Below are 27,891 nucleotides of genomic sequence, written 5' to 3'. Positions count from 1 at the left end.
TTGTATTGCTGTTATCTAGAGATATGAGTCATTGCACAACAACAATGATCCATGACAAGAAGGAAGCTGAAAATGAAGGTTATGTGGCTGTAGCTTGTGATGCAAACATGGCATATGAAATTAACATGCAATGTGAAGGTCATTCATCTTGAGGGAATTCATTTGTGGATGGTATTTTGGACAAGGATAGTGAGATAAGAGCAGCATTCCCTGAACTTTTGGATGCTGCATTTCATTATTAAGAGCTTGTTGAGAAAAATATGTATGCACTCCTAGTGTGTATTTTATACATTATCGTTGATCATCATTCATGTTTTAACAACATTGACTCTTTAGAAAAAGTAAAGTAATATAAATAGTGGATAATATACTGATTATATATATATATCTTTATACTAACAATAAATATATATTACATTCTTTCTATGTTCTGACTTTTATAACTCTCTCTACAAAGATGACTTTGGGTATGGATAATTATTTGCAATTTAGATTTTGATTATGATATTGAGGTTGGTAATTTAATTCAATCTCTAATGATTTCCTTATCTTTCTTTTTTAAATATTTCTGATGATTAATGAGACTCCAAAAGTTACAAAGGAAAGGTTGCAGTGTAACCTTTTGTATGCAATTACATAATTTAGGTTTATTCAAAAGGAAATTAATCATAAAATTAACAATTCAATTTAGCTTCTTTGAATAATGAAGTCTCATGCACCAACTGATGTATTTATTATGGCTCTTTTTTCTAACCTTCATGATGATTAATGAATTCATCTTTCACTTAAAAAAATTAAACCAATTTTGTATTTGTAACTTTGTGTTGTTAACATCATTTACTTCACATTAATCTTTCTTTGACATGGTCAAAGAGAGCATTATTGGATAAACATATTAAATAAAATACATTTAATGTGAATTAAACATTAAAATTATTAATAACTCAAATAAGTATGATACTTATATATCAATGTCTTGGGCAAAAAGAAATTAATTACTCATTCATAATTTCCAGTTTAATTATTATTCTCATCACTGTACACTCTTACTATAATATATCAATGAATACAGAAATTCAAAGATATAACACATTTAGTTACATAATCTAATGTGGAAACTAACTATTACAAAATACATTATTATAAGGCTAAAAACCCTTTTGTGTTGGTCTCTAAATTAAAGGCCAATCTGATTGAAATTGTTGTAGTCAAGTTTATTCAGCCTTATTGCACATAATAAATTCTCTGGCAAATCTTCTGGCTTGTTTCCCTGTATCATGAATGCAATAGAAAGTATATTATATACCAAGACATTATTAAAATAAACTAAATATGTGGTAAAGGAGCAATAAATAATGAGAAATAAACCTATGCACTGACAGTATATGAACTTTATATATTAAATCATCATTGACTCTTAAAAAAGGTAATATAAATACATGGTGAAAAGTCCAAAAACATTACTTAAACTATGTATTATGTGAGATTTAGTCCTTCAATTTAAAAAATGTGTATAAAGAGCTTGAACTATGACTTAGATGGGAAATAATCTATTACCAAAAAAAGATGGGACATAGTTATTTACCTTTCAAAAGTACCACTGAACTTTGCATGATATATAATTTAGTCCATTAAGTTAAAAAAAATTGCTAAAAGGACCCTGAACTCTGTTTTGCATGTTCATATGTTCCATATAATTATAAAGTGATACTGAAGGACCATTCACAACCCAACAAGAAAGTTACATGGATTAAGTTTAACACTTGGTTCTTGCAATAGAAAGTTTATGTTGCCAATGAAATGATAAGAAAATCACCTGAATCGTCAGAGCGAAATCCAAGTTACATAGCTTCAGTCTTTCGATGAAGCCTTCGAACCCTTTTCTAGCAATGTAGCTAAATCTGTGTACATCCAGATCAATCTCAAGATAGTTTTCTCCCTGTGAAAGAAGCATCCATCAGTATAGGTTAATTGTGAAAGCTTAGAAAGTTTTCAGGAAAACTGAAGCAATATTTTGAGGCCGAGAAACACATGTTCATTAACATGTTAACCGATTTGCACGTGAAGATGACAGTGAATGGTGAGATAGAGATCATGATGATGAAAACAAAACCAATGTCTAAATGACCTTCTAAAATGCTACAGCAGTATTAATAAGTAAATTTGATATAAATTTATTAATATGATTCTAAATATTAGTTTACTGAATCTGAAACTATAGCAATGGTAGCTTCAATGGAAGATTAAATGTTCCGCGAAGAATTTATTGAAGCATTAGTCTATATCTAGAATATGTAAGTATAATTACCAAGTAAAAATCGTGCTGAGGACGGGAGAGAACCGGTTTTTCATTGTAAGCATTCATAAGCTTCTTTTCAGTTGCACCTAAAGAAAGATTATCCACATTTGCCACTCTACCTAAGATTTTTAATCTATCCCTAAACGATGCAATTGTATCTAGAGGGAAGCCTTTAACTCTCTCCACTTCGTCGTTGATTGTTTTCTGCCGAGCAACAAAAGAACAGGTACCAAACTAGTTAATAAGGTGTCCAAAGACATACTATGTCACAGAGGCAATATCTTCTGAAACATAAAGCAGAATGATAGAGTAAGCAAGGCAAAAGAGCATATCCACTTACAGTGATGTTTTCTCGGAATTGGTCTGGGAGGTCTTTAGCATATCTTTCAGATAATTTAAAATATAAAACAACATTCATCCCATCACCATCATTTTCACTTTGGAAGATGGTGGCAGGATACAATGGTATCTGCATTTCAAACAGCATAAAATTGTCATGATGTTGGTGAAAAAATGTCCAAATTGTGACTGACGTATACGTGTATTATGCTTTCACTTTTATCAGTGCATATAATACAGAATTCTATATGCAGAATGTGAAAAAATTTGTACTATTGGTATCAGTTCAAATTGTATCTAAACAAGGAAATATGCAGCTACCTGAATATTTACAATAAGAATAGAAGGGACATCCCCAGGTATGTTAATTGCAGGAATTTGTACAAATCGAGCAATATGATCAATTTTTCGGGGAGACAAAAAGAGGTCAACACCAAGAGGATAAAAAGCAGCATTGCTTGGAGCAAACTCTTTTTTCTTATCCCTGCCAACCATACAACTATTAGTTATAAAAATATAAAGATAGAAAAATGCTTGGTAGTTTAACAATATTGTCGTCTAGATGAGGGTCATCCTAACGATAAAGTTCAATTACCGAGAGAAGATCTAGTACAAAATAAGTATTTATTTTGTACCTTAAGTAGTTCTTCCCTCTGACTCTGAAGGAACTTGGCTCAATTGGTGACCAAGAACCAGGGGTTTGTTTTTCTATTGGACAAAATGGAACCAAGGAACCTGCTAAGAGTTTTTGTTTAAGTGGCCTCGGTGAAACTGAAACAAGAGAGATGCAATGAATAAGAAACAAGTAAAAATGTAAAAAGTACTAGCAGCAAACATCTAACAACTCGGAAGTGGATGACTCAGCAAACTCAACAGGAAGGGCTAATAACATAAATAACGAAACCCCGTTCATTTTTTCCTTCATTTTATGTTGTTGTTCAACACAGCCAGAGAAAATGAGAAATAAAACAAGTTCAATCATAAAGGAAGGCAGTATCATCACTTCATAGTCATTCTAATTCTTCCACTCACATAAAATTGGAAAATTACAAAAGAGCAGAAACAGATAGCAACTCAAGCAGGCGAAAATTACAGAGCACTTACGTAATGCCATATCAGAAGTCCCTTCCCTAAATTTGAAGGAGAGTTTAGATAGTAACTTCATTCGTGATCTCGGTGTGTCTGGACTTGCCGGCCTTCTTTTCTCCACAGGAAGGGCAACAGAAGAAATACAAGGCAACCAGGCATTTGGTAGAATCCCACCACAATAATCTGAGGTGAGCTTTTTGTCCTCTCCAATTTCATCGGCGTGACTTGCAGACAGTTCTCCTGTGGAAAACAGGGTTAAAATCATTCTGGCAGTCATCGGATTTCAACATAGAATCTGAGTTTGACTTTATTATTAGCAATCTTGAAAGAAGAATATGCAAGTGATAACTACAAAGGTGTACTTTTAGATTTTGTTGTTGGCGATCAACAAACATAAAACCGTGTCTCATAACATTAATATATTAGTATATATTTAATATACATATATATATATATAAAACATTTTTCTAGAATGTGAACCGCATCATATGATCAGGCTGCCATTGCGGCAGCCACAACAACTCTACAAGCACAACAGGCTGCCATTGTGGACCAGATCAGGCCCCAACCAGCTAACTAAAAGTAAGAATAACAAACTATGACGACTTCAGATAAGTCTTTAACAACTCGGAGAAAAACTAGGAATAACAAACCTACAAACTAGAATTATTACTAGTTTTTCTCTGAAATGTTAAAGGCTTATCTAAAGCCATCAGTAGTACTAAAGTTCTTATTACTAATTCATCATGTGAATTAAATCCATGCCTCATTGCCAGAATAAAGTCCTTTAGGAAATAATCACGCTTATAAAGTAAATAAATAAATTGATACTGAAAAAAGAAAAAAATGAATAAGGCACATACCAACACCATCATAGACACTATAAAATTCCTCATCACATTCAGAATCCAAAGCTGAAGTAGAATCAAACCAAGCAGCATCTACAAACATGAAGAAAAAAAGAATCAAACAATTAATAAATAAAAAAGGAGTTTTACTTCAAAGTCGATAAAATGTTCATTACATAAAATTAAAAAAAAATAGAATTTTTACTTATTAAAGTAAAAGTACAAAGAAAAATATTAAACAGCATTGATTGAACTGGTAAGTTCTGAATTTATAGTAAAATTACAATTAAACAAATAAAAATGATATAACATAATTACTGTATATACCTGAAGCACGATTTGAAGCTTGAAGAACAGAATTAGAGTGAGTAATATTATTAGCTTCGATGTTACGTGAAGAAACACGTTTTCTGAGGATCTTTCTTCTTCTCCTTCGATGATTATTGTTCTTCTTTGTAGCAAGGTCATCTTTGACTTTGGGTCTAGAACCACAAAGACCCATTTTTTAAAACAAAAATAAAATTGAATTTTCTCTTCGACCCACTTCGTTTTTTATCTTGTTGTTTGTAAAAATGGTTGCTTTTTTGGGAAGTAGGTTAGAGAGTTAAGAAGAATCAATGGAGTTCTGAGAACACAAGCATCCAAATTCAAAAGCATTGAGTTGGTGAAGGGTCCACTTAATTATGTAATCATGATTTGATCCAATGGTGTAGGAGTTGACACGTGGAAAACAAAACAGCGTGCAATAATTGGAAAGAAATGGTAATGAAAGTTACTAGGTGGATATGTCGACACACAAAAAATAGAGAGAAAAATTTATATAATGCATCAAATAATAGATGATGAATTGATTACGTGTCAATCTTTATATTCTTACTGCATTACATTACAAAATAAGAATTTAGATTTTAATTTATTTTAAAATTAGATATTATATAATTTATTTTAAACATATATCTTGACTTGGGATAGGATCATATGTCTTATTACCAACGGACGTTGGTTCAAGTGGTACATGCTTGATTCTCTTTAAGCAAGAACTCGGGTTCGAGTCTTGTGGATGGAAAAAATGCCTGTTGGGAGAGTTAGCCTCACTTACCTGTGGATGTTCCCAGCTCGGACATGATTGCCTCCAGTGTGAGGATACCTGTGGGAAACCAAAAAAATATGTCGTATTCATTTCCCACTTGTTATTACAAGTCAATGAGAAAGCTCTATTCATTTAAAAAGCATACAAAAAAATATATTAATATTATTTTGTGAAGTTTGATTTATTGAAAACATATAAATAAAAAATTATGGAATAGATGATCATTCTCACTATTAGATAATGACTTATATATATTTTTTTAATCGATAGGATAGGTTTCTTAACAAAGTTCCGAAAGTAACTACTATACTTTTTGGAGTGAATTAACTAATTTTAAAATAAAAGTAAAATTTTAAATAAATTTAAAAAAAAATATCATCCACATAATCTATCAAAAGAAACTCATCATTGAGTCAGACATCTTCTATAAATAGAGCATGTTGAGAAGTAATATCTCACATTATCTTATTTTTATGGACATACTTCTCTCATAATCACGGGAAAAAAGTAATTTTAAAATAAAACTTAAGCGACACAAATATAGATAAGTGGAAGAGAAGTTAGACCAAACGCTATTGGAAATATATGGATCAACATTAGCCTAAAAAGGAGAAATCATGAACTAAATTAACATAGTTATAGTTGAGGTTGCCATCGCACTTGCAATTATATACTAATATGTTGAAATATACATCATGGATGGGATGTGATTGGTTCAAAACTTTTAAAATTAGTAATAACTTTTAATTTATATTTTTCATTAGATATCTAAATGCAAACAAAATTAATTAGACATTTTTAAAATATCAATAAGTTAAATAAGCCAATTCAATGTACTTAAATATAAACAAATTATTAGCACCCAATATAATAAGTTAGAAAGTATTAAACACATGGTGCAGTAAAGGGTGGTAAAGTAATAGGTGGGTGGAATGTTTAAATGCTTTGAACATAAAACAGATAGGCTAATCCAATAGCAGATGCATTGGCCAATATATATATCATTATCTTTCTTAATATAGAGACAAGTGCTTAGAAAACAATATGAAAATAATATAATAATAGAATACTTTTATCTTTTAAAAATAAAATAATGATATAACAATTGTACTCTTCATAGAATAAAGTATATTATGATATAAGTTATTTAAAATTAAACAAACAGTACATGTGTCATATTTTTAGTGGTTGAAATAGATAAATTATCTCTTTATACAAGGAGATATTTTATTCTCTAAATATATACAAAATCAAGAATCTTCATTACTAGAGATGATTCTTTTTCATAAGGCAATTGGGTCAATTGGAATAGTAAAAAATGGCATCAAATATTGTGGAGAAATTTCTTACTCTTGTCTTGTACTTTACTCCATATTAATGAAGTGTGTTATGAAATATTTGATAGGGAAGTTACACTATGGAGAAAATGGTGTTGTAGAATAATATAGGGGACATAATAGAGGGGTTGTAGAAGGTTTATGTGCAATAGGTATCAGAAGAGAAATAAGCTTTATGTAAAAGAGATGCTACAGTCAATGTTTTAGTTCTTTTTGAAAAATGGGTTAATTTTATATCTATTATAACATTCCTTGGAATGCATATGAAGTATATAGGAGCATAAATAAAATAAAGGTGTTATATTGTAAGAGAGGTCTATTATTCCATATCATATTTTATATGTTGTTTCGCGTTAATTAAAACATGTCATCTTAATTAAAAAAATTAAATCTTAATTTTTATTTTTATTTTTGCTTCATTTTTATTGGTGTAAAACAACGTATGAAATATGATTTAGGATAAGATATGTAAGGAGGATTTGTATTTGTTATATGGCAATCATTGATGTATGTATGTACTCTTTATCTAGGTGTGAGCAAATGATAGGGTGAAGAACCAGTCCTATACTTGCAAGTTTCTTTCTTTCCTTTTCTATCTTCTTATATTATTATCCTTATATGATCAATTCTAAAATGTTGTTGAAACATTCTCATGCATTTATCTTTACTTGCAAGTCACTGCCACAAGGTGGATAATCATAAGAAAAACTAAGATATATGTGTTGTTGTTGGTGTTAGTGTTGAAATATATTTTAGGCCAAATATCATTAATAGAAGATAAGTAGCTAGTTTGTTATATTAGTTGATCATTTTTGGCAAGTTATGAGTTTTCTATATAAAGGGTAGTTTTTCTTTGTAATTCATAAATTCATTTAATAAATGAAATTCACATTTTTTTTTCTTGCTCTTTGATTTCTAACCGGTAGAAGAAGGTTGCATCTTGGAGCTTTGGCAGCTATTAGAGTTATATGGTTTATGGAACTTGCAATCTCAATGAAACATCACCAAACAAAAAGAACAGTGATACTAGTTCCACATGTAATCTACAAGCATTTAAAGTTGCTTTTTGAGCAAGATAAGAGTTCCTAATGGCCCTGATACTATTCACAAATGGTACACCACATGTCTCAAATTAATACTTTGTCGCACTTTTGTGCTCACATACCACAATGGAACAGAATGTTCTACATGTTACAGTTGGTTTATGGAATATCAACAATGCATTAGTCTAAGGCTCTACTAAATCCTTATATCAACCAAAGTTTAATTTTTGTAAGCGATATTTGTTGAAAATTACATTCACATATTCCAAAAGAAATATTGGTTATTTACCCATAAAATGAGTAATACTGTTGATTAAACCAAGTTTCTAGAACCAGAATATCTCACTTTTTAATCTCAATGCCTTGTTCTATTTTAATTATAAATTAAATAAAACATAAGATAGAACTAATCTTATATTCCGTTCTATTCTAACACTTATTCTAGTAGAACTAAAATGTCTCACGTTTTAATCTCTTATCTTCATCTAGTCCTAATTATAAATTAAGTCAAACATAAAACACAACTCATGTTATATTCCGTCCTATTCTGACATTATTCTAGTGGAATCAAAATGTCCCACATCTTAATCTCATATCTTGTCATATCCTAATTATAAATTAAGCCAAACATATAATAGAACACATGCATGTTATATTCAGTCTGACACGTTTACCAAAAATACCTTAATGCTACTTATGTTCTTACCTTAATAATGTACCTTTTGATTGTGTTGTAAATCAAGAGCCTTAGGAAATGAGGTAACCAAAATAAAATAAAAAAGTACATTTGATTATTTTAGGGATATGCAATAAAAGGCATAGTCTCCATAAATCATTTAATTAGGCTTTATATTTTTACTCATCTTTGGTAATTCCGTTTATGGTGGCACTCTATTATAAGTACATTGTGTTCAACAAAGAACTTTCCTTAATTTTTAAAGGTTATTGATACAATTAACATTTTCATTTTGTTTTGATCACAACTTTCAAAATGGCATGGGTTCTATTAGCTATATGTGGATATATAGTGATACCACTAAGTTTAAGTGGGAGAAATGGATATAAAAATTGTAGGCAGAATTTTGATTAGGAGAATTGCTTTTTCAATTTTAGGTTGAAAACACACTACCAAATATAAATAGTCCACAAAGTTTTTCATACTTCTAATTATATATCTATTCACACTTTTCTATAATCAATTTTATTAGAAAACAAAACCTAAAACACTAATTGGTTGATAGAAATTAGAAAGTATGCTTACACAATTTTGATTACCTTTCCCCAAAATAATAACTTTCATAGTTCTTCTAAATAATGTTTTGTTAGTTAAGTCATACCTTTGGTAAGAGTAAAACTATTATCAATTTCACAATCAATAGTTTATTTCATGCTCTATATTAATGATATATATCGGTAAAATAAAATAAAAAGGGTAAAATTACAATTAATTTATAAAGTTTCCATAACCAATATGAAGAAAAAAAGATTACCCCTTATACAAATCCAAAAAAGGATAGTGTATTAATTAAGGAGAGATTGAAATATTGAAGTGTCCCACAAAAACTAAATCAACCAAGGAGCATTCTCTACTTGCTGCTTTTTCTTTATCTTTGCTTTTTCTTTTGAGAAAAAATATATATATCTATTGACTGTGTATATATTTTATACGTTATTAGTACATCATCTATTATTCATATATAATATCATGGACTCTTCAAAAAAATCTAAATAAATAGTGAATATTATAATGATTGTGTATAAATCTTTACACTAACATTACATAGATATTATATTCTTTTTCTTTATGCTCTCATTTGTATAGATTCTAGAAGGGTGTGACATGCATAGACATTACATCTTAATTAGACTACTGACTATTTAATGCAACTAAATAACAGAGAATAATGCATTCCCCTTTTTAAGAGGAAGTATATAGTTTAAGAATAGTGGTATACTTAAAAATATATATACTTTCTTAGATTAGACTTGAAATATGGAAAGAGGGTCATTGAGTTTTAGTTTATTTAATGGGAAATTTATATACTCCTCATAATACGCATTAAAATGTTCAATGGTCCACATAATTTTGTTTAAGTCTCATCAATGGTCCACATAATTTTGCAATCTTTGACTAATTAATTTTAATTTTTTTCATAGGAGAATCTTAGCATAGGAATTGCCTTCCACACTAGCAAAAGTTGCATGGAATGGCATTTCACAATCAATCATACATCACCATCTCAGGCATCTTTTAATTCATATAACTAACCCTTTCCTACCCAGAAAAAAACTAAGACTCTCTTAGTGAGTTAAAAACTTTGGAGGCGAATGAAGAGAAAATGAAGACTTCAGAGATATCTCACAAGTCTATTTCATAGCTCCCGAGTTTTTCATTTCCTTATATTTTCCTCCAAAAACCAACAGGCAAAGAGGTTGTTATCAATTCTTTGTCGTTACGGCTTGACTTAGATGATACTTATAATTTTCAAACTTCAAAGCTGTGGTTTTTGAGCATCCAGAGAATTTTGCTATTGACATAGTCCATTTATCTCAATATAGGACATACAACTATACAAGTTAAATTTACAGTGGTAGCAATATTTGATTACAGTTCAAGTAGCAGAGTTCATAAGACGTAGTACTTGTATAAGGAAACATTGGAATAAATAGCTTAATTGAGACTTAGGACAATTGAAATAAACTATAAAAAAAAGCTCATAAGAACATAAACTAATTTCATAAGTTATTCTTATAAACCCAAATAAGCTTTTCCAAACAGCCCCTAAACAGATCAATTGATGTGCCAAACTTGAAAAACAAGACTTCTTTTAATTATACAGCTAGAAAATGCTTCAAACATTCCAATCAATTAGATATAGATGAATGAATCATCTTGTTGATGAGATATCTTTGAAGAACACAAATAGACTTCCATTTTTCGGCTTCAGGACTCGGAAGGATTCAAATGTGAAGCATACTACAAATATCATGGACCTCATTTGAGGTTGCATTTTCATACAACAGAGAAACAAATACATTTCATAAAACCAATAACCTAGGCTACCAGATAAAGTTTATTTTATCATACAAAGTACAACTATACCTGATCGATGCCACCCGTGGAAATGTTCAAGCCATTCTGGAAGTTCTCCACTACAAATAGGAATATAGTGAAAAATATTAAATCTTTTCATGCAGCCATACTTAGTGTCGAGAACTACGCTGGCTCACTTTCTGGCTTGCCAAAGATCAAGGGAAATTCATCATCATGTTCAGAGAAACTGTGGTCTTTGGATATAGCCTTTAACGAATGATAAACCTGGTACATAGACCACCTATCCTTGGGGCGAGAAACCACACAATTCAATGCAACTTTCAGAAACTGCAGAATCTCCTCATCATGTCCCCTCCCAGATATGGCTATATCGATGCAATCCTTGATTCTGCCCGAGCTAGAATGCATATTCACCCAATCCACCAAGTTACCCTTAAACTCTTCCTCACCATTGCTCACTTCAAGAGGCTTACGTCCAGTAACCAACTCCAAAAGCAAGACCCCAAATCCATATACATCCCCTTTCAACGAAGAAACCAGGGTACTCGGATATTCAGGAGCTATATATCCGAGTTCCCCCAAGTCCCCATTCACAAAACTACCATCATGGTCAGATGTCATTAGCCTCGCAAGTCCAAAGTCCATTAACCTAGCATCAAAATCTTCATCAACAACAATCACATTGGAACAAATGTTCTGTTGTATAATCGGAGGATGGCACCCGTGGTGCAGCCATGCAAGACCCCTAGCTGTGCCAAGCCCTATCCTGAACCTCATCAACCAATCCAAACCACCACCACTCTTATGCAGCAACGAATACAAAGTCCCGTTCGACATGTGCTTATAAACCAAAAACTTCTCTTCCTCCACAACACAGAACCCCAAAAGCGGCGCCAAATTCGGATGCCTCACCTGTCCCAGCCGGTTCATCTCCATCCGAAACTGCTTCTCCCCAATTTTACAAGTATCCAACCTCTTCACCGCAAGCGTGGATCCATCTGAAAGATCCGCCTTATAAGTAGTCCCCGTCCTCGTCGAAATAAGAACATTCTCGGTACTAAAGTTATTCGTAGCAGCCATCAAGTCACCTAACTTAACCTTCACAATAGGCTTCTGAAAAAGAGTAACCTGAACAAGCTTAAAACCCTTCAGCTTCACAGCCCAATTTTCATCACCACCTGCACCTACACCTCCAACACCATGCCCTCTCTTCCTCCTCCCACTCAACCTCAAATGGTACCACCACCAAACCCCAAAAGCCAATAACAAACTCGCTGCGGCGCCGAAAACACCAGCCGCAATAATAATAGCCAGATTTTTCTTACTCAACCCACCACACTTAGATCCAAGAGGACCCCCACACAACCCATCATTTCCATCAAAATCCTCCTTACCATAGTCACTAAAAAAGGAAGGAATAGTACCACTAAGCTTGTTATTAGCAACAGAAAACTTCTTAAGCCTACTCAAACCACCAAACTCGTAAGGAATAGAACCACTAAGATCATTGTTTGCAAGCAACAACTCATTCAAATAAGAACAATTCTGAATTGTTGGTGGAATTTTCCCACTAAGTTTATTATCTGACAAATCCAAAGACACCAAAAACGGCATCCAACTACAGATCTCAGAGGGAATCAGAGAAGTCAAAGAGTTTGCCCCAAGATCCAATTTTTGAAGACTCTTACCACAGTATTTGAGCGATTCTGGGATCGAACCCGATAACCCAAAATCTCTGAGACTCAACCCAAGAACACGATTCTCTCTCTGGTTCCAACAAGAAACTCCGTTAAATTCACAGATGAAACCAACGGTGGTGTTCTCAAAACGCCACGAGTTGAGATTGTTTTGAGGATCGTGAAGTGTGTTCTTGATCCCTTTAAGACATCCAACATAGTCTTCTTCATACTGAGAAGAAACCAACAATACCCAGAACGTTATGAAGCTGAAAAAGAGAAGATGAAGAGTAAAGGTTTTATTTTCATCCATCTTTGAAGTGAAGGGAGTGAAAAAGTTTAGATTTTGAAGATGGGTTTGTTGTGTTTTTTGAGGTTAACTAAGAAGAAGAAGAACTCATTGACTTTGTTTTTGGGAATAGTTTGTTGAATAAGGAACATTGGTTTTTTATTTTCCATTTTTTTATGTTGGTTTTATTTTTTTCCATTTTTTTTTTTTTCATTTTTATTTTGGTATGAATTTATTTGATTGATAAGTGATAACAGCTTCTTTGACTGAAGTTCTTTATTTGGTGAGAGTGTTTGACCAGCTTCTTAATAGTTTTGGTCTTCCGTCCACCTTTGGATGGTAATGGTTTTGGACTGTTCATATGTTGTATCACAATGGTATCATTCCATATATTATGAGATTATAATTGGTTGAAAAAAATATTAAAGTTAAAGTTTAATTATTAAATATTTTTTGAACAATCATAATTTATGGTATATGCAATGACACAAATTTGATAGAAGATGTGTGCCAAATCATTTGGTTTGAAGTGTTCATACCATGAAAAAATGTATTGGGTTTGCTTAATTCCTTTGGTTTTTTCATGAATTACTATAGAACAATTTTAATATTAATATGTCTAAATATGAGTATTAATTTTAATATGAAAGTCAAAGTTAATCTTAGACTCACCTTTAGGCACAAACCACATCACTTACTCCTGAAGAAGAAAAATCTTATGAGTTTAGAGATTTCATACTATATGATCTTAACTATTCATTTTCTTATTTAACATCAAGTTCTAAATGTCATAGATGAGACCATTTATGTTTGATGCAAATTCAAACATATCATTGTTGGTATTTATGTCTCAAAGATATTATGTCTTACTATATAATGCCTTCATAATTTGAACAAGTCAATTCTTATGGAACATAAAATAATGATGATGGGGATAATGAGAAAGATGAGGGGAAAAAATTGGAGAAATCCTAGAGTCGAATGAACAAAATGTAAGTGTCACTTGATCACATAAAGTAAATAACATTAATTGAGGATTATGTGATATATTGTAATAAATCAAGACAATGTATTACGAGTATTATTTGAATAAATGTCTCATTCTTAAAATATTTGTGCATGAATGGATTTGTGTTTATAATTATAACCAACATTTTTATAAATTAAAAGGCAAGTTGTGGCTCCTATCCACAATTATGCAATGATGATGAAAATCATGTCTTACATCCATGATTATGTAAAAAGGAAAAATGAATTGTGGCTTCAAGACATGATTTTATGGAGAAATTAAAAATATAATTGTGACTTTGATCTACGATTTCATGGAGAAAAAATAGAAATTGTGTCTTCAAGCCACAAATTTAAGAGAAATTGTGGCTAACTAAAAATTATGATTTTTGCTATGAAAAAACAGAAGTCATGTCTTTCGACCACAACTTTCTTATTTTCTACATCAATCGAGTAAAAAACAAAAAAGTTGCACCAAAGAAATAATAATCATCTTAGATGGCACCTTCATGGTAAATGTTCACCTTTTGTTTATTTATGAGTAAATTATAACTGATGCCTCTGAGTTTTATCGAAATTATACAAATTATCCTCACTTTTTTATACTTACACAGATTCCCTAATTTTTATACTTTCATTACAACTAACCACCCCTGCATGAGAAATAAGTGTAATTTTTTTAACAAAAAAATGTGATAAATGCAATTAAGTTAAACAAAACATGGTATATTGTGGAGACAAATTCAAATAATATATGAGTCGATATCTTTTAATTATTTTTGGTTCGTTATGATATAGTATAAGAGCAATTTAAACAATATTTCTTTAGAATTGTTGATGCATTTTATAACAAAAAATAATAAAGATATTGATTTGTATATTATTTTGATTTTTCCTCACAATATATTTAACATAATTGCATTTATCACATTTTTTTGTTTAAAATATTACATTTATTTATCATGTGGGGGTGATCAATGTAATGAAAGTATAAAAACTATGGGAGGTTTGTGTAAGTGTAGAAAAGTGAGGAATGATTTGTGTAATTTCACTAAAACTCATGAGGGGTCAGTATAATTAACTCTTTATATATTTAGGCTTCCATTTTTTGTTGAAGTATGATCCTCAAACAAATGGAAAAGCCCATACTTCTAGCCCAAACAAGCATGATAAGCCTGAATCCAATAACCAACTTCTTCTTTTAGTAGTTGTTAGTTAAATCAGTTTTTTCTGTTTTTCCATTTATAGTTAGTTTGTTTTAGTTTGTTTCTTTTTCTTATATATAGCTTGTTGTATTCATTCATTAGCTTCATCTTGAAGCATATAATCATTCAATAAAATTAGCCGGAGCATCATTCATTCCTTTCCTCTTATGAGCAAGTTTTCTTCTCCTTCTTTCAAGTATTGTTTCTGCTTGTTAAAACCATGGAAGGTTGCAATTTCAACATGGTATCAGAGCACCTTTAAGGTGACTCTGATACGCTTCCGCTCCTCCACTCTGCTCCTCCTCCCTAAAACCATTGCCTACTTTCTACCAGATTTCTTCAAGATCAAAACATGGCCGGACAGATAACCACACAAAATCCTATTCAAGATCCAGGGAGTCCCTACTTCCTCCATCCAAACGAAAATCCAGGTGTTGTCCTTGTTTCACCCATACTCGACGGGAGGAATTATCACTCATGGGCTAGAGCCATGACAATGGCCCTTGACACAAAGAACAAAGTTGAATTCATAAATGGATCCTTACCTAAGCCACCTCTTCATGATCCCCTTTCTTCCCTATGGAGTAGATGCAACAATTTAGTCATCTCATGGCTGAACAAATCAATTGATCCGTCCATCCTTCCCAGCATTCTTTGGATGGAAACCGCGTTTGAAATCTGGAAAGATCTTCGGGAAAGGTACCACCAAGGTGACATGTTCAGAATATCACAACTCCTTCGTGAGATTTACACTGTAAGACAAGGAAACCTCTCAATTGATGCTTATTAAACACAAGTAAAAGGTTTGTGTCAACAATTAGACAACTTTCGCCCTATCCCCAATTGCATATGTGAGGTAAGATGTTCTTGTCCTTTAATCACCATTGTCAAAACATATAGAGAAAATGACTATGTGATCTGCTTCTTGAATGGATTAAATGAACAATATTCAATAGTAAGATCTCAAATCATGCTAATGGATCCACTACCAACCATTAATAGAGTCTTCTCTATGCTGTCACAACAAGAAAGGCAGAATGAAATTCAGGTTGATGAACCTGGCCTTCTTGCCAACATTTACAATGAGGGACATAACAACTCAAATGATAATAGATCAAGGGGAAGAGGGAGATCATATACAGGCCAGTCCATGAGTAGGTCACAAAGGTCTGGAAGGTTTCAAAATTTTGGAAGAAATTCAGGAGGAAGAGGCTCCAAGATTTGCACTTACTGCAATAGAACAGGACATACAATAGATGTATGTTATAAAAAACACGGTTTCCCTCTTATGCACCCAACTAATTCAGGGAATATCAATAGCTACACTATGCTAGGATCTGATAATAATGGTTTTCCAAGTGAAAAGAATTTGGACCCTGCCAACCAAGGACAACAAGCAGAGTCCAACCTGATCATCACACCAGCATAACACAAAGCTTTTATGTCCTTCTTAGAGAATTTTGTGCAACAACAAACTCACAGTGCAAATCAAATTGTAACTGCATACAAAGATCCAGATGAAAAGAACCCAGTTGCACAAGGTACTAACTGTATTGAACCTATTATTGGTAGAAATGATTGTTGGATCCTTGACTCAGGAGCCACAGATCATGTGTACTTCTCACTGTCTCAATTCCAAACCTTCACCAGAATAAGGCCTATACCTATTAAGCTGCCAAATGGGAGTAGCTTAACTACATTCTATTCAGGGACAGTGGTGTTTTCACCCATTCTTTCCCTCACTAATGTGTTATATATACCTAGTTTTAATTTCAACCTCATATCTATTTCAAAACTTACCAATTCTTTACCCTGCAAATTAACTTTCTCTTCTATTGATTGTTGCATACAGGATCTGCCATCCTCGAGGACGATTGGTGCAGCTAAGTTCAAAGCAGGACTATATGCAATGATCCAACCAAGCAGACATAATTCCAAGACTAGAGTAACAAATTCCTTTTCTAGCTACAATGATAATAATCTTTGGCATAATAAGCTAGGCCACTTGTCTCATTCTAAATTGATACATATGCAAACTATCTTTCCTAGTATAAGATGCAATAAAACTGATGTCCCCTGTGAAACATGCTATTTGGCAAAACAAAAAAGGTTACCTTACCCCAACAGCTTTTCAAAATCTAAAAATACCTTTGATTTAATCCATATGGACATTTGGGCCCCCTTATCTATATCATCTACCTTTGGGCACAAATACTTCCTTACCATTGTTGATGACGAATCTAGATTCACTTGGGTTTTCTTCATGAAAAACAAGGGTGAAACAGGCCAACTTATTAAATCTTTTGTCACCCTCATTAACAATCAGTTCAATACAAAAGTTAGGTCCATAAGGAGTGATAATGGTAAGGAATTTATCCTCAACCAATTCTATGCCAGTCAAGGGATTTACCACCAAACATCTTGTGTTGAAACCCCTCAACAAAATGGGATTGTTGAGAGAAAACACCAACACCTGCTCACTGTTGGAAGAAGCATCATTTTTCAGTCCAACATCCCCCTCTGCTTCTGGAACTATGCTATATCTTATGCCACTCATCTAATCAATAGGCAGCCCACCAAATTCTTGGCAAACAAATCACCTTATGAGATTATGCACAAAACTTTGCCTGACATCTCTCACATCAAAGTCTTTGGTAGTCTATGCTATGCCACTACTATCACATCCCATAGACAAAAGTTAGATCCTAGATCTAGAAGGTGTGTATTCTTAGGAGTTCAAAATGGTACAAAATGTTATATTCTTCTAGACTATCATACTAATGAAGTCTTCATATCAAGAAATGTAGAATTTCATGAACAACTATTTCCATTTTCTAAATTACCAAATAGGAGTAATCAACATCAGAACACTCCATCACAAACCAATCCTGTTACCCTTGATCCTTTTACCTATCACACAGAAGACAACCATATTCCATCTTCCACCAACAACACTAACAATAGACCAACCCTGTCATCTAACAACAATGATCCTATAGATGAGAACCATGTTATCAAGAATTCAACACCTCCTACAACAGAAAATGTTACTCATAACCTTAACACTGACAACCTTGCTGATCTACATGTATCTAACAACAATGACTCTACATATGAGAACCCTGTTATCCAGAGTCCAACACATCTTCCAACAGAAACTGTTACTCATAATCCATCAATAGACCAACCCTTAAGACATTCCCTTAGGACACACAATCCACCTAAATACCTCCAAGACTACCAATGCACTCTCTCCTCTGGCTTCACACCTCATGATTCTCCATCCATCAAATACCCTATCTCCAATCACCTCACATACAACTACTTATCCTCTGCACAAAAACACTACTCTCTTTCCATTTCCACTGTTTTCACACCTACTCACTACAAGGATGCTATCTTACACCAATGTTGGAAAGATGCTATTCAAACTGAACTTCATGCCCTGCAACAAAGTAATACTTGGATCATTACTGATCTTCCCCCTAATAAGAAAATCCTCCATGACAAATTTAGCATCAAAGACTTAGGCATCAAAAAATTTCTTAGGCATTGAAATAGCTAGATCTAGCCATGACATAGCCCTTTACCAAAGAAAGTATGTTCTTGATCTCTTAACTGAAACTGGAATGCTTGGGTGCAAACCGTGTTCCACCCCTATGGAGTATAATAACAAACTCCATAGTTCCTCTGGTTCCACTTTACTTGATGCCACCTCTTACAGACAATTAATTGGCAAACTTCTATACCTTACTAATACCAGGCCTGATTTATGTTACGCAGTTGGCCACCTAAGTCAGTTCCTCTCCGCTCTTACTGATCAACACAAACATGATGCCTATAGGATTCTTCGTTACCTTAAATCTAATCCTGGTTTAGGTGTTCTTTTCAACAGCAACAATGATACCAGCCTTAAAGGCTACTCTGATTCTGATTGGGGTGCTTGTTTAGACACTACGAAATCTGTGACTGGTTGGTGTTTCTTATTGGGAACGTCCCTTATCTTTTGGAAAAGCAAGAAACAAAACACAATGTCTAAATCCTCTGCTGAAGCAGAATATAGAGCATTATCCATGGCTTCTTGTGAAGCTCAATGGCTGATTTCTTTGCTTAATTATTTAAATATTTCTAACTCTTCTCTTGTGCCTATTTTTTGTGATAACAGATCCGCTTTATACATTGCCGCAAATCATGTTTTTCACGAACGAACAAAACATATTGAAATTGATTGCCACATTGTGAAGGAAAGAGTTCAGAACAATATGATACACTTGCTACCCATATCTTCATCTCAACAACTGGTAGACATATTCACAAAAGCTCTGCCTCCAGCTTTGTTCAACTCTTTAATCAGCAAGCTTGGCATGCTTAACTTCCACATGCCAGCTTGTGGGGGGCTATTGAAGTATGATCCTCAAACAAAAGGAAAAGTCCATACTTCTAGCCCAAACAAGCATGATAATCATGAATCCAATAACTAGCTTCTTCTTTTAGTAGTTGTTAGTTAAATCTGTTTTTTCTGTTTTTCCATTTATAGTTAGTTTGTTTTAATTTGTTTCTTTTTCTTATATATAGCTTGTTGTATTCATTCATTAGCTTCATCTTGAAGCATATAATCATTCAATAAAATTAGCCGGAGTATCATTCATTCATTTCCTCTTCTGAGCAAGTTTTCTTCTCCTTCTTTCAAGTATTGTTTCTGCTTGTTAAAACCATGGAAGGTTGCAATTTCAACATTTTTAGATATTATATTAGATAATTAATCCAGGTTAGAAAAGTATTACTTAACTTTTTGAAACCTTTTCTCGATAACTAATTAGATCATTGAATGAGTATGAGATTGTACTCATATACTTTAATCAACAGAATTGGACAGTATAATTGGTCTAACTGTTAACCAATCTTACAAACAGTCTTATTCACAGTCTTAAATCTACTATATATATAAATTGAATGTACTGATAATTTTATATTAAGTAAATTACACTGACATCTCCTGAGTTTTAGTAAAATTACATAAACCACCCCTCACTTTTCTACACCTACACAAACTTCCCCTAGTTTTTATACGTTCATTACACTGATCACCCCTGCATAAGAAATAAGTGTAATTTTTAAACAAAAAATGTGATAAATGCAATTAAGTTAAACAAAACATGATATATTGTGGAGACAAGTCCAAATAATATATGACAAGTCTAAATAATATACAAATCAATGTTTCTTTATTATTTTTTGTTACAAAATGTATCAACAATTCTAAAGAAATATTGTTTATATCGCTCTTATAATATAGTGTAACGAACCAAAAATAATAAAGAAATATTGACTCATATATTATTTGGATTTGTCTCCATAATATGTCATGTTTTGTTTAACCTGATTGCATTTATCACATTTTTTGTTTAAAAGATTACACTTATTTCTTATGCAGGAGTGGTGAGTGTAATGAAGTATAAAAATTAGGGAAGGTTTGTGTAAGTATATAAAAAAGTGAGGGATAGTTTGTGTAATTTCACTAAAACTCAGGGGTGTCAGTGTAATTTACTCTTTTATATTACTAGACATCATATAGTTTTGGTATCTAATGGTTAAATGTTAATTTTGTCCATCCAATGCTTTTATTTTTATTTTGACTTACGGATAAATGCTAAATAAATCTTATTAATCGTTTTTAAACATCTTCCACATGTTCTTTTTATTAACTTATGGATAGATAGCTTACCTTAAATTACTAGAAATAATTTGACAACGAACCTAAGCATTGTAAATTGAAAGTTGCTTTATATGTTGGTGAGTCATGGTACTTTGTGAAAGAATACTATAGAGTATGTATATTAATAGATATTAAACTCTATCATATATGGTATATCATCTAATGTATATTTAACTGTATATAACTATATATAACTATATATCAAAGCAAATAATGTCAGTATGCATATAGTTATGATGAATTCTTCTTTTTATTATAACAAAAAAAAAAAGAATATTGAGTGTTATTAATATAATATTGATCATCCAACTCATTAATGTCAAAATAAGAATGAAAAACATTGAATGAACAAAATTAACTTTCTAACCATTACATGTCACCTTTAATATCTAAGAGTTTCACTTTTTTTAATATAAAATTTAGAATCTTTCAAATTAGTCCATTGTATTTTCATATCACATTTAAAAGTATTTATGTTGAATAAGTAAGTGAAAGTCCATAAAACCCCTATAAAATTATGTGTTTTGTAAGTAGTCTGCATGAACTATTTTTCTTCCTAATTATTATTTAAACTTCATGAGTTGGTGAAATTGATGACTTTATAAACATAATTTTAAATTACCAATAAACCAACATAGAAATTGCTACAATCAGACTCACAACATTAACAATGCAATAATGTAGGTTAGCTAATATTGATATCCGGAAGAAACCGTCACTAAAATATAAAATTAATTAACAAGAATATAATACGTAAATTTTAGAGTTAAAAATGGTTAAAATAGTAAAATTGATATATAAATAATATTAAATAATAATCTAAGAGTTGATGTTAAAACAAAATATATGAATTAGAATTTTCTATTACCTATTAATTTAACTTTATCTCTATTTAGAGATTAATTTCATTAACAATTAATGTTTGGAGATAATTAAGAATAAAAAGAAATTCATGGTTGCTAATTGCAAATGACACAAAGTTTAGAGTGTTTTAATAGAATTTTCTAAGAGCTGATGTTAAAACAAAATACATGAATTAGAACTTTCCATTTCTATTGCCTATTAATTTAACCTTATCTCTATTTAGACTTTAGAGATTAATTTCACTAATGATTAGACAATTAAGAAGAAAAAAAGTTCCTGGTTGCTAATTGCAAATGACACAAAGTTTAAGGTATTTTAATATAATTTTTCCAATAAATAATAATATGGTTGTGAGGATATATCCATAGTTGACAAGATCACGAATTACGATTTTAAGCATTTTCATGATCTAACGAGTCACACGCCAGTTCGGATCTAGATGTTACTACCGCTCGTAAAATCGATGGGGAGCCTCGTTGAATCATGGAATCTCTGCGATAAGTAACGGATCAAAAAATTTGCACCTAAATCCATTAGTTCTGAGACATAAGTGGGTTGAGAACTAGAGAGAAATTGAGAACTTCCAAGGGATGAGACCCAATTGCAATTAATCTTGTTGTGGGTGCATTCTCTAGTAGCCCCAATGTATTGTTTTGTAATTGTTGAGATGATTCCACATGATATAGGCCCAAAATACTATTACTTGCCATCACCTATATATCAAAGCAACTTATAATTTTTAGAGTTAATTACACTAATATTTCTTAAGTTTTAACGAAATTATATAAATTATCCTTTACTTTTCTACACCTACACAAATCCCATAATTTTTATATTTTTATTACACTTATCACCCTTGCATGAGAAATAAATATAATCTTTTAAATAAAAAATGTGATGAATGCAATTAAGTTAAACAAAACAGGATATATTATGAAGAAAAATCCAAATAATATACAAATCAATGTATCTTTATTATTTTTGGTTAGAAAATGCATCAACAATTCTAAAGATATATTGTTTGAATCGCTCTTATATTATATCATAATGAACCAAAAATAATAAAGATGTATAACTCATATATTATTTGGACTTGTCTCCACAATATATCATATTTTGTTTAACTTAATTGTATTTATCATATTTTTGTTTAAAAAAATTACACTTAATTTTCATGCAGGGGTAGTCAGTGGAATGAAAGTATAAAAACTAAGGGGGTTTGTGTAGGCGTAGAAAAGTGAATGGTGGTTTGTATAATTTCACTAAAACTCAGGGAGTGTGTTTATTCTAATTTTTATGTTACCAAATATCATAATTATTTTTTTTACCAAAGAAAAATAAAGAATTTTTTTTACTTAACATATTAGTTACACCCATCTTTTTCTCGTAATAAATAATGAAATTTGAAAACTATTAGATGAGCCAAAGAACTATTCCACATTCCACTAAATTTGCTCATTAATAAGTTTTGTTTTTAAATTTTTTAATACTAAGGATTTTATAATTCCTGCTACAGTTACACATTTTATATGTTTACCACTCCACTCCTTATCTCACATAAGATCGGAAGGTTTGTGCTGATATATATATATATATATATATAGAGGTGATCAATAAAATTTTGTCAACACATTAAAAATTTAATTCCAACTAAAATCTAATCATAAATGATAACACAAAAAATATAAAACACATTTGTCTTTAAATATAACATATTGTATATATCTTCATACAAGTTTTTCTGTAGATACCTTCGATATGTCTCCTACAGTTTTAGTCTTGTAGAGACATTAACTTAGGGAGGTTATCACTTATTGGTATGAAAATCTGGCAGCATTTGTATTATACTTCTTAAATTACTTAAATATCATGTAACATTGCTATTTGAGCAAAGTACTGTTACACTTTGGTGATAGTCTCTTTCTATAGTATATCTTCATGAATAATATATTGGTTATATATAAATTTTTAAACTAATAACATATAAATATTATACTCTTATTTTTATACTAATGTAAAATCCTGTTTTTTAAGTGGAAATGAATTTTATGTGCAAAATCCCGGGTTCTAATGGTGGAGTCACACCTTGATAAGCTTTTTTTATCTGCTTGTCACCCACAAGTCAATCCTAATCTCACAAGTATGTGTAATTACATAGAAATTCTCAACCAAAAGTAATATTTTTATATTATTTGTTAAAATCTAATTGGTTTAAGACAAAGAATAAATTAATATCTGTCCGTGTAATTACTACCTCTTTAAAATGTTACATGCAGAAGTTTTAAATAGTTATTTCGGTGGTAATATGATTTCTACCGCTCCCAAAAACTTAAAATAAGTTAGAGACGACTCATGTATATGTCTACACCGTTGTTGGTTGCAACTTTTGTTCATACATGGACTATATAGATGTTCATAGTAGGGTCAACCAGGAGCCACAAGCTGAAGGCAGGCTTCAAATCTGATCCTTGACATCGGAGAAACTTTGGGAAAGATAAGGAATCTACTATGTACTTTGTGGTTCACCACTTTTGCCAGAACTAGCTGAAAAGAAAGAAGGGTATAAGGTTTATGGCTTATACCAATGGACATGTGGGGACATCCTGTGATTATATCTGCATCTCAGGCGTGCTTTTGCTCCATCACGTTTACATCTTCTCAGTCCCATGGAATATTGTTGTTTAATAACTATGAGTTTACGAGTTTAAAATTTGAAATAGTCTCTTCAGGCGGATAGCCGGAATACGAATGTTAGATCTAATTTCGTCATATCCTATTAGGTAAGAATTTTGTGAAATATATTAGATATCAAAGAACAAAAAAATGGATATGAATTTCATTCGTGAATGAATGAATTGTATATTGAATGAATGAAAACAATGTTACATTGAATCTTTTATACAAATGAAAAGAAAAAATAACTACCTTAATCAAAACTAACTAACTCAACTAACTATTTTGTTCTTAGAAACTAATAACTTGAGTTAAAACTAACTCAACATTACAATCCCACATATTCACACGAACTATTAATTATATTGGTACAATATATTTCAACAAAACAAATCATCATTTTTGATGTATTTACTAAGGGGTCGTCTTTAATTTACTTTGGTCACAAAAAGTCTTTTACTACTCCACTATGAGTAAGAAACATACCTTTTAAAATATGTGATGATCATTCTATACAAATGTCATCAAACCTTGACATTTAGCCTGGTAAAATATGTCGGTATCAAGTGGAGATATCAGTATATCAACTAGATTTATTGATAAAAATTTGTGTCAAGTAATGTCACATAAACAATTTGATATGATTCACGTGGGACTGCAGTGAATTCAAATTTATTAACACACCAGTTGAAGTTTATATAACTTTCCCCATCTTATTTTAGGTAGTTCATTTTATTTTCTTTTATGTGTACTATAATTCTCCAACCCCTCAAGTATAAAAAAAGTGAAGCAATGCAAGAAACTCTTACTTAATAGAGTATGAGAATGTTAAATGTATTACCCCACAAGTGAATAGTTGTTTTCTGGATTTGAAATAACCTGAAGTATATTCTATTTTATTTTTCAACACACGGATTCTCTTAAATTAACGTGAGATGAAATTATGCACACCTACTAGAGTTATGTACCCAACATTATTAAGAAAACACACATTCTCCCTAGAAGTTCAAAACCAAAACAAAAGACAACCTAAGTGGTCTATGTTGCACAACTTTGAATGAGAGCATCACAACAACAAACAAAATCTCTATTTTTTATTTGGGTCTCAAATGTTATTTTATAATTTATTACAACTCCTCATGAAATAAGAATAACATCTATTTTTTTTTTCCATAATTACAAATATCATTTTTATTCTTATTTGGGTCCACAATATTTACATATCTCCTCACTTTCCTTTGGCTATGAACAACCAATAATTGTTCTTATTTAAGAACAAAAAACAGAAAATAAAAATAACATAGTGAAAAACAGAATAAAAATATTCTTATTAAATTGAGAACAAACTTAAAAACAACCAATCACTATACTTGACATGATGAAATGTATCGTAGGAACTTGTTATAATTACCAAAATGTGCCAATGCCACTATAGCCTATCACTCCTTTAGGGGTAGTAGTGGAGCTATTATTGTTGATTCGGGTTGCACGCCAAACCAGACACACATAAACATACAATGCTATATTCTAAGTTAAAATCTTTGAAATCATCAACACATGGACCTAGCATGTTTTGGAAGTAACAAATTTATGATATCTTAGATCTTTTCTCTATGCTGTTCATTACCAACAAAAACATGTCATATTAATTAAAAAAATTTATAACATTATTATTATTTCTATTTTTATTTTATTATCATTAACACAAGACATCATATGAAATATGATTCGTGACAATACATACCTGTTATTATGGAAGTGTAGCATGCCTTGTTTGTATTATGTTTATTTGTCTCCTCATAACTTTACACCACTCATCATTCAATGTGGTTATGTAGTCCCCCACATCACCAACAAATACTATCATTTTACTACCACATGCACCACTTTCTCTTAGTTATTTATATTCAAACTCTATAGCTCAATTTTCAAAACCAACACAAACAAGAACCAAAATGGAAGTAAATAAGAGAGAATGTGAGATAGTAGAACACAACAAGGATGATAATACACACATTACTATTGTGTTCACAGCATGTACATTTCTTCTAATGATGTGTCTAAAGCACTTTCTAGTTGAGCAATGGCGTGCATGGGTGTTCCTTCTCCTCAATGTTATTCTATTAGCCATTTTATTCATGTCTATGAGGACAAGCTATAAGGGTCAAAGTTATCAAATTGGAACAAGTGTTGATGAAGAATCAAAATATGAGAAGAAAGTGAAGAAGGGTCAATGCTATGAGTGTTGTGAAGAAATTGAAGAAGTAAAAGAATGTTACAAACAACAATGTTGGACTAGTACTTGCACTAGTAATGCTCATGTTCTTGTTCAGAATGAGACATGTGAGGACGAGGAAGAGGAGCAGGTACCATTGCTCTCAAAGGAAGAGTTGAATGAGAGAGTGGAAGCTTTCATAACCATGTTTAGGAAACATTTGATCTCAGATGTTAAACAAGCTGAAAATCTCAGGTTCCAAAAAACTGTCAATTTTACAACTAAGATTGAAGTCCCTTGTTGTTGAGTCTTAGGTTATAAAGACAACTATCAAGTTTTGCATTATTTTTAGATTTCTTAAGGATATCTTTTGCTATCATATTGTTTGGATTGATCCAATTAATTTGTAGACCTCTTGTTTACATTTTCATTATTACTTTCTCATTTTCAATGACTATTGATTGATGGAGTATACACATGGGTTTAGATAAAAAATGACTATTGATAATCATTAGTTCAGTGAAATTGTTCATTTATAATACATATATTTTGGGGTGGACCTACTCTAATATACATTTCTACCAAGAACTTAAAATTTAAAATGCAGGGTATAGTAAAGTACTAACATTCAAGGACAAGTCTTACCTAACTCAACTCGACTTATACTCACCCCTAATAGCTACTGCCACTGTAAAGTACCATGGAATGGAAATAGAGAGAGAAATTGGTGGGAAGTACTTTGGCAGAGGTAGATAGAAAGAAAGAAGGTGAGGATATACATCCCAACTGATGCATTTTTCCAAGAGCTCAAAGGCTCTATTTATAGTGTCAGCCAAAAAAGCAACGTAGCAGATCAAATATGATACAAAAAATGAATGGCCACGTGAAGTGCAAGCAGAGCCGCTAACCGACAAATAGGTGTATAAAATACTACCTGAGTATCGCAAACAAGTACAAAATAAAAGATTGTTGTATCCACAAGGACTTACTAGATAGTAGCATTTTAACTAAAAATAATTGTTTTAAGTTATGATTCAAAGAGTTTGTTTGTTTGATGACACTAGTAAATCGAAAATGTAATGATAAAGAGAGCTGAAATTGAATTTCACGCTTACTATATGTACATACCTAATTCTTAAAGCAAT

The 27,891-nt window shown here is 31.6% G+C and overlaps 4 protein-coding genes across 4 annotated transcripts; 2 read left to right on the top strand and 2 right to left on the bottom strand.

Moving 5' to 3' along the window:
- LOC109336776 lies at positions 975–5,230 on the bottom strand. The gene is made up of 9 exons (XM_019573586.1): positions 4,903–5,230; positions 4,591–4,668; positions 3,743–3,967; positions 3,274–3,409; positions 2,960–3,122; positions 2,640–2,768; positions 2,309–2,503; positions 1,817–1,939; positions 975–1,270 (listed from the first exon to the last, which is right to left on the bottom strand). Exons 1-9 carry the CDS (start codon positions 5,075–5,077, stop codon positions 1,178–1,180), a joined length of 1,317 nt encoding a protein of 438 aa, XP_019429131.1. The 5' UTR covers positions 5,078–5,230; the 3' UTR covers positions 975–1,177.
- LOC109336219 (inactive LRR receptor-like serine/threonine-protein kinase BIR2) lies at positions 10,881–13,219 on the bottom strand. Its single transcript, XM_019572683.1, has one exon. The coding sequence runs from the start codon at positions 13,087–13,089 to the stop codon at positions 11,263–11,265; it is 1,827 nt and encodes a 608-aa protein (XP_019428228.1). The 5' UTR covers positions 13,090–13,219; the 3' UTR covers positions 10,881–11,262.
- Positions 15,631–16,068, top strand: LOC109335519. The gene has a single exon (XM_019571653.1). It carries the CDS (start codon positions 15,631–15,633, stop codon positions 16,066–16,068), a length of 438 nt encoding a protein of 145 aa, XP_019427198.1.
- Positions 26,451–27,170, top strand: LOC109336220. Its single transcript, XM_019572684.1, has one exon. The coding sequence runs from the start codon at positions 26,487–26,489 to the stop codon at positions 27,051–27,053; it is 567 nt and encodes a 188-aa protein (XP_019428229.1). The 5' UTR covers positions 26,451–26,486; the 3' UTR covers positions 27,054–27,170.

The sequence above is a fragment of the Lupinus angustifolius genome, chromosome LG20, assembly GCF_001865875.1.
Source record: "Lupinus angustifolius cultivar Tanjil chromosome LG20, LupAngTanjil_v1.0, whole genome shotgun sequence".
NCBI classification, from domain to species: domain Eukaryota; kingdom Viridiplantae; phylum Streptophyta; class Magnoliopsida; order Fabales; family Fabaceae; genus Lupinus; species Lupinus angustifolius.
This window is presented reverse-complemented; position numbering and strand designations above follow the sequence as displayed.